At 39.3% G+C, this 8,766-nt stretch overlaps 1 protein-coding gene across 1 annotated transcript in view; it reads left to right on the top strand.

Moving 5' to 3' along the window:
* Positions 1–8,766, top strand: part of LOC103211144 (dynein axonemal heavy chain 5) — a 240,282-nt gene that overhangs the window by 165,842 nt on the left and 65,674 nt on the right. Inside the window, exons 27-31 of the mRNA XM_007957061.1 lie at positions 2,309–2,444; positions 3,043–3,359; positions 4,652–4,807; positions 5,167–5,349; positions 7,788–8,031. Coding sequence (XP_007955252.1) covers positions 2,309–2,444; positions 3,043–3,359; positions 4,652–4,807; positions 5,167–5,349; positions 7,788–8,031 — 1,036 coding nt within the window. The remainder of the gene's footprint in view (positions 1–2,308; positions 2,445–3,042; positions 3,360–4,651; positions 4,808–5,166; positions 5,350–7,787; positions 8,032–8,766) is intronic.

Here is an 8,766-nt window from a genome sequence, read left to right as displayed (position 1 = left end):
TTAAGCTTCAGGGCTCCTTACTTGCACAGGCCTTGTGAGAGCTGGGGTTGCTGGAAGCTTTAGAATTTTCCATGAGAAGGGGAGGCCAGGTTGCAATCCGTAAGCATTTGAGTGTAAGCATTTGGTTTAAATGCCTAAAGAGATCTCAGAGGAGGGGCATCTGAATGTCTCAGTCCCTAGGATTTTGCAGGGATCTCTTCCCTCATTCTCGATACATACTTACTTTCATAGTCATGTTTATAAAAATTCTGAAAGCAGGCCCCCCAAATTATGGAAATGTCTGGTTCCACAAAACCTGCCTCTGATAAATCTCTTATTTGATAAATAACAGCTAGATTTGCTCTGTTCTTTCCTTGGTGATTTCATGGGATTCAGTTCCACTTTTCAGCCTTCAATTGGCCTGAGTTGAGACACTTGTCTTTTAGTCTATTCCCATTAACAGTCCTAGTAAAGGAGCCTGAATAATTATTTCAGTTTCACTATATGCAGAGTGTATGATGTTTTCTCTTATAGATAAATCTTCTGAGAGAAAATAAGAGTTTTTGAGAGTATTAAAGACATAATTACATAACATTTATTTGCGTTTTTATACTTACGCTCTTTGAATTCACTCATCATATTATAAAGAGAAAATGGGCATTGTGGTTTGAAAGAGTGTATGCACTGAGGAAGGAGTGTTATTTCTGCCCTTTTGGAAGCTCAGATAGATCAGGAAGCACCAAGTGAACCCAATAAAGATGTTTTACTGTCTTGTGTAATTATGTTTAACTTTTAATATTTTACATTGATTTATTCAAATAGCTTTTTTATTTCTTTTGAGCACATATACCTTTTTAGGTAAATAGAATCACAAAAGAACTACTATGGTCATGATATGTCTTTAACTTAAAAAAACTCAAATTTTAAGAAATATCTTTAAATAGCAAATATCTGGCTTTGCACTCTTGAAGCCCATGCTTCTAATGTATTGGGGTGAATTTCATCATTTTTGGTGCTCCCCCCCTCGGCAGACCCCCTTGAGTACCCAGGGGGCTTATGGGCCACCAGATGACAAGGAAGGGCCTGTGGTCTTCAGTTCATCGTGGTTGCCATTGGTAACCACTTGGTCCCATGAAGCAGTGTGTGGCCCGCAACTCTTTGCGTGGGCACAGAGCCTTTGCTGGGGGTCCTGTCTCCTATCACAGAGCCTTTGCTTGGGGTCTAGCCTCCCATAACGTCTCTTGGAACGCTGAGGTGCACTAATTGTGGTCATCTTTTGTGGTTGTAAAAACTTTTACATGGTAATTGGTTAATGGATTATGAGTATTTTTATTCTCTGGTATACCATAATTTAAACAATCTTCTGTTGTTAAACAGTTGGTATGTGTATTTGTTGTAAGTAAAACTCCAGTGGTGACTAGTCATGTAGTTAAATCTTCATTCATATCCATTATTATAAGTATTCATTCTCATAAGTAGAATTAGTGGTTCAAATCTAGAGCAACAGGCCTGTTGTTTTTCAGAACTAAGCCTTGATTGGCAACAGTCAGTGGAAGCCTGGCGGTCTTTATTGATGTGCAGAGCAGCAGAGAGCAGCCTGATGCATCAAATGTGGCTGCCATTTCCCAAGGAGCCTTAGAGCACCATGATTTAAAGATAATCTAATGTTTCCATTAAAGTAGAAGGAGCTGTGGAAATAGATGAAGCAATAATGATACGGAACTTTCAATGGAGAAAGACCCCGATTTTTACCTTACCAGTTGCCATGGAGTTGACCATGACTCATAGTGGCCTATGTGTGTCAGAGTAGAACTATGTTCCACGGGGTTTTCAACAGTTGGGATTTTTCAGAAGTAGATCAGCAGGCCTTGCTTCTATGGTGCCTTGTAGTAGATGCTAACCTTTTGGTTATCAGCAAGTGCATTAATAGTTTGCACTACCCAGAGATGCCTTACTTTTAACCAGCAATAAGTATTTCTTTGCATTTTCTGTGTTATTTGCTGTTAGCAGGTATGCTTCTGTTTTGTTTTATTTTTATTTCCAGGGAAATCATAAATGATACAAATTTCCATTATCCCTCAATTATTAAAACCTGGGAATGGTCTCACCTACTGGTTCAAGGCACCATCTGGCAGAATCCTTCCAAAGTCCTTGGAGAGGGCTTAAGAGATAGAATTGGGTACACATTGGGATAACATGAGTCCCACTGCAGTTGAATCTTCCTGTGAAATAAATGGCTTATGTTTCCATTAAATATTTTAAAATTATATTTTTGAGTCAGAAGCTCTATTTATTTCAATAGTTTTCTTCTGATGATGGTCTTTTCTAGACCTTACTTGAAGATGCGGAGCGGTGTAGACATAAGATGCAGACAGCATCAACATTGATCAGTGGCTTGGCAGGTGAAAAGGAAAGATGGACAGAGCAAAGTAAAGAGTTTGCTGCACAAACTAAAAGACTCGTAGGTATGTAAATTCCTTTCTTAATGAGATTATGTGTTGACTGAGATTATGTCTTTAAGTTAGCAAACTTGAACTCTAATCAGAGTACAATCCACCCCTCCTTTGTTTCAAATTCTTGTGTGTGTCTGTCCAACCATTTGAGAGGGATGGATGTTGTTCTGTCATTTATGTTAATCCTCCTGAGATGTATTAAGACCTTTTAAGCTCCTAATTATCAGGTCATTTTTGTATTCTCTTGTGAGTGCATGGCCATATATTGATCAAGACCACTTTGAATGTAGCCTCTGCCTTCTGAATTTTGTCATCTCTTAAACTATAAGGCCATCCCCCCATTTCTAACAAAAGTTAAATAACCCGATGCTTTGACTACTACCAGCTATTACTTGGTAGAGCATTTGGATCCTGGTTAACAATGAACCAAACCAGTGAAGAAGTAGTGGTTTTACTTCTTCACTAAGGTTCAGCAACTTGGGGTTACAGTTTGATTTGTGGAGTTTAGTTTAAAAGAACGGTTGTATTTTTTCCCATCTATTTTGAATATTTTTCACAACTACAAGGATGATCATAAAGTGTTTCAGTGATATTTTGTTTTCCGTTTTAGGGGATGTGTTGTTGGCTACAGCTTTTCTCTCCTATTCTGGTCCATTTAACCAAGAGTTTCGCAATCTGTTGTTAAACGACTGGCAGAAGGAGATGAAAGCCCGGAAAATTCCATTTGGCAACGATCTAAATCTCAATGAGATATTGATTGATGCTCCTACTATTAGTGAGTGGAACCTCCAAGGTCTGCCAAATGATGACCTGTCCATCCAGAATGGGATTATTGTCACAAAGGCTTCTCGCTACCCGTTGTTAATTGACCCACAGACTCAAGGCAAGATCTGGATTAAAAATAAAGAAAGCCTAAATGAACTCCAGGTAATTTGTATTGAAATATATCTGTGTTACTGGTCAACTTTTATTGACCTGTATCAACAGGAATCACAAAATAAGGAATATCAGAGATGGTTTTTATTCCTAAGTAGAGCAGTAAGAAGGAGTTCTCGTGGCATAGTGCCTAATGCATTTGACTGCTAACCAGAAGGTTGGAAGTTCAAATCCACCAGCCACTCTGCAGAAGGAAGACTGGGCAGTGTCAGAATCCACTCAATGGCAGTGAGTTTGGTTTTGTTCTTTGAGAGCAGTAAGAATCCTAAAATCTGATACTAAAATCTTTTCTAAAAATTGCACTGTTTGTATTTGTGCTGGTTGGTGGCATAGTGCCTAAGGTATTTGACTGCTAACCAGAAGGCTGGAAGTTCAAACCCACTATCCACTCCTCAGAAGGAAGGTTGGGCAATCTACTTCTGTAGTGATTCCGCCTCAGAAACCCAAGGAAGTGTTGCTATGAGTCAGATCTGACTCAAGGGCAGTAAGTTTTTTTTTTTTTTTTGGTTCTACTAATGCTGACTTTCAATGATTGCAGACTCTATTTGAATAAAGGCTGTCTTTGAGAACCAGTGTAGCGCATGTCTGTATCACACTAAGTGTGTGGCCCTGGTGGTGCAACAGTGAAGCACTTGGCTGCTACCTACAAGGTTGATGTTTCAAACTCACCCAGTGGCTCTGTGGGAAGGAAGACCAGGCGATCTGCTTCTGTAAAGATTACAGCCTAGAAAACCCTATGGAGGGATTCTATTCTGACATATAGGGTCACTATGGATCAGAATCGACTCCCCAGCAAAAAACAACAACAGTAACAACAATGTGCAGCACTTCACATTATTTATCACAAAGATTGTAGCAATGAGGAAATAATTGTGTTACCACATGAGGCCTATACATGCTTCCAGTAAAGGGGAATTGTTGTTGTTATGTGCTGTCAAGTTGGACCTGACTCATAGTGACCCCTCCTTGGGTTTCCAAGGCAGTATCACACGGAAGAAGATTGCTCAGCCTTCCTTCCGAGGAGTGGATGGTGGGTTTGAACCTCTAGCCTTCTGGTTAGCAGTCAAGTGCCTTAGGGACTATGGTACCAGAGCTTCTAAAGGGGAATTAGTGTCTGCTAAAGGAAAGGATGGAAAAAGTGTAAGCTTTCTGTACCATTTCACCAAGAATGGGCTCCCAAGCCAATGATCCCCTAAAAGCAATGTGTTTGGTAGGAGTTATCCCAATGTGTTGCATCAGGATTCTATGACCTATTGAGAGCAACTTTGTGACCTTGTTTCTAGATCACATCTCTAAATCACAAGTACTTCAGAAACCACCTGGAGGACAGTCTTTCTCTTGGAAGGCCCTTGCTTATTGAAGATGTTGGGGAGGAACTAGATCCAGCCCTGGACAATGTTTTAGAAAGAAACTTCATTAAAACTGGGTCTACGTTTAAGGTGGGGTAAGCCAGTTGATAACAATGTGATATAAGAATGGCCCTTTCTCCTGCCTCCCTCCCTCCCTCCTCTTTGTCTCCCTTCCTTGCTTCCTTTTTATTCCCCGTTTCTTTTCCCCTCTACCCTATCAGGTTGAAGCCCTGTAAATAATTATTGATCTTTTATTTCTTAGAAAACAATTGAAGGAACTAATAGTTTAAACAATTGTTTGAAGATATATATATATATATATATATTATATATATATACACATATATAATATATAAATATATATATAGTATATGTATATGTATATGTATGTATGTATGTATAAATGACACATGAAGATTTATCTCTGTTTTATTCCTTTTCATAAAAAGGTGAAAGTTGGTGACAAGGAAGTTGATGTTATGGATGGCTTCAGACTCTACATCACCACCAAGCTTCCCAATCCAGCCTACACTCCTGAGATCAGTGCTCGTACTTCCATCATTGACTTCACTGTCACTGTGAAAGGCCTAGAAGATCAGTTACTGGGGAGGGTCATTCTCACAGAGAAGCAGGTGAGTAAAGTCCAGGCCAGCTCCTTGGCTGCACTGGGTTGAGGTTTTTTTCTGGAAGAAGATAGATAACGCATTTGCTAATTCAACATTTTTCAAGTGTACAATTCATTGAGATCAATTACATCAATCTTATTGTGAGATTATCACACAAAAACATAGACCTAATCCCCCTACTTCATTTTAATTGAGGGAAATAAAAGTATGTAATAAAATTTGTAATGGGATAGAGTTTCCACCCTTTAATTCCTTATACATTTCTTCTATTAAAACTTTCCAAATATGTTTCTCTATACATAAATTATTAACCATTTATCTGCCTATGTATGTGTTCTGTTTGTCTCATCAGTGACATAGCTCATCATTTGCTTTTGCATAGACTGATGTCACTGAGAGAATACCAGTGTCATCTCCAGCACCATGCTTTGTTCTTCTGAAGAGTGTATCCTGTTGTGAATTCTTTTCACCTGTTGGCTCTAGCTTTCTGTTCCATGTCTTGGTTTTCCTTTCCTTTGATTAAAGCTTTTGGAATATAAAATTAAAACTTTGGTCTCAGATAGCAAAGACCGTGATTGATTCTGATTTGTGATCTAAGGGAGCTCTGTATGTGCCATGAAGGAATCTGAGGTAAGAAGACAGAGGTTCATGACACTAGACTTAAGAGTTTCACTGTTCACTTTCTGGAAGTTCCTGGCTTAATTATGTTAAGTTATGTAAATTACGTAAATTATGCTGCTTTAGAAGCTTAGCCCTATATCTGTTTTTCTACCTCTGTTTTATGGGATAACTTAATGCTCATTGACAAATGGCCAGGAATTTATAAACTTTCTTCTGAGTCAGCATTTTCCCTAGGGAGCCTGTGAGTCTTAAGTAAGGAAATCTTGATGCTTTTAATGAGTACTTTGGTGAAACGGCATGGATGCTAAGAGCTGCTGTTCATTCTCTCTTGGGTTCAATAGCAGTGAGGAGTTTAGATTACTTTATGGCCCCATATACACTGACCTGAAGATTTATTAGGTTAAAACTATTGCCAAGATCTTTGGAATCTGTCTTCCTGTTATTTTTACTTTCTGTAGATTGTATTGTACATGCTCCTCTGAGCCCTTCCATCTGTCTGTCTCACCTGCCCTTCCTTCCTCTTTCTCTCTTTCCTTTTAAAATTACTCTTCTCTCATTACTTTTAATTCATAGCCCATGACTCATAGGGTCATAATGCTGTTGGAAGTTAGATTAAGAGCATTTACTCCAACTTCATAAATTTACATGGTTTAGTGACCTAGTGTGGCAGAAACCAAAGCCAGTATTCTTACCACAAACAAGCAAAGGAGAAACAAATGGCCTTGAAAATGTTTGCTTGTTTATCTTTGGAGTCCTGAGTGACATCTCCATAAAGATGTTTGAGGAAGTTTACCAGTTGCTGTCCAGGCAACTCCAACCCATGGTGACCCCACATGTGACAGATGAGAATTGTGCTCCCTAGAGTTTTCAGTGGGTGATGTTTCAAAACTAGATTGACAAGTCTTTCTTCCAAGGTGCCTCTGGGTGGACTTGACCCTCTAACGTTTTATTTAGTAGCTGATTACATTAACCAGTTGTACCTAGTGGCTCCTCGAGAAAGTTTAGCATTGCCATATCATGGCATCAGAGTTCCTGAGTGGTGCAAATGGTTAAGCACTTGACTATTAACTGAAAGGTTGTTGATTTGAACCCATCCAGAAGTGCCTCAGAGGAAATGCCTGGCAATATGGTTCCACAAAGTTGCAGCTTGGGAAAAGCTATGGAACTCAGCTCTATTCTGCAACACACAGGGTCACTATGAGCCAGAATTGACTGGACAGCAATTGGTATTCTTGCAGCTTATGTTGCTTACCTAGCTTTTTGGAAAGTTGCATTTCACACCATTGGACACTATTTCAATTAAACCGAAAAAACCAAACTCACTACCATCTAGCCAATTCTGACTGTTAGTGAGCCCCATTGGGTTTCCAAGGTGGTAAATCTTTGCGGAAGTAGATTGTCACATCTTCCTTCTGCAGAGTGGCTGGTGGCCTTCTGCAGAGTAGCTGGTGGGTTTGAATGGCCAACCTTCTGGTTAGCAGGCAAATAGCTTAGGTACTTGCCACCAGAGCCCCTTAACTTTCAAAACAACAGCACAGATCTTTCAAACTAGAAACTAAACAGAAGGAAATTTTTTCTACAAATGTTTCACTTTCCAAATAAGCTTAAATATAATAGGGATATTGGTAATATTTTTAGCACATTTCATTTTGCCACTGCTGCTTTTTCCATACATTCTCCTCCTTTTTTGATGCCCATCTTCTTTTGTTGTCAAAGATTATACAATATAGGAGCTTGAGAGAGTCATGTAGGTTAACTTTTTAAGGAATGCCCAGACAAAAGTTGTTCATTAAGGAAGAACATGTATTTATGCAAACAAACAGGAATTGGAGAAAGAAAGAACTCATCTTATGGAAGACATTACTGCAAACAAAAGAAAGATGAAGGAACTAGAAGATAATTTGCTTTACCATCTGACAAGCACTCAGGGGTCTCTGGTGGAAGACGAGAGTCTTATTACTGTGCTGAGTAACACGAAAAAGACAGCTGAGGAGGTGACACAGAAGCTGGAGATTTCTGCTGAGACAGAAATTCAAATTAACTCTGCCCGGGAGGAATACAGGCCTGGTGAGTTTGGTAATGAAAGACAAATATCACAGGAAAATTAATTGAGAACAAGAAATGAAAGTTAGAGGATAAAGTAAGGAAGTTGTCCAAATGACAGTGCATAGTGGGGGCTGTTTAGGGTTTGGGGCATATGGGAAATGTTCAGTGAAACTGAGTTGAAAACATTTTATAATGGTTTGTTGTTGTTGTATGCCGTCAAGTTGATTCCAGCTCAAGCAACCTTGTATGACAGTAGAACTGCCCCATAATCTTTACAGAAGCAGACTGCCAGGTCTTTGTCTTATGGAGCCTCTGGGTAAGTTTGAACCACTGACCTTTCTGTTAGCCTCTGCGGGCTTAACCCTTGCACCACCAGGGCTCCTAGAGTGGTTTAAAAATTTTTAAATTCTCATCATTCCTGTTAGTTTGGAAATTCCTTTAAGCTTCTTATGAACTTATTTTTTTATTTTTTAAAAAAATTGTGGCAAATGAGGTCAAAAGCTTGCAAATGGCTATCTAGGTGCAACAATGGGTCTCTCCTTGGCAAGAGCAAAGCAGAATGAAAAAAAACAAAGATGCATGGTAACAATTAGTCCGAAGAACTAGTAGACCATGCAGCCCTCAGCCTATATGACCATGAGGCCAGAAGAACTAGATGGTGCCCAGATGCTACTGTCAACCACTTGGAAAGGGATCAGTGCAGGAGATCAGTGCTGGCTAGAGTGGGAGAATGATGTGGAACAAAACTAAAAAAAA

Source organism: Orycteropus afer, unplaced genomic scaffold (genome assembly GCF_000298275.1).
Source record: "Orycteropus afer afer isolate SDZICR_OR568_19922 unplaced genomic scaffold, OryAfe1.0 scaffold00700, whole genome shotgun sequence".
NCBI lineage: Eukaryota > Metazoa > Chordata > Mammalia > Tubulidentata > Orycteropodidae > Orycteropus > Orycteropus afer.
Note: the sequence above shows the minus strand (reverse complement) of the source record. Positions and strands in the feature narration are given on the sequence as shown.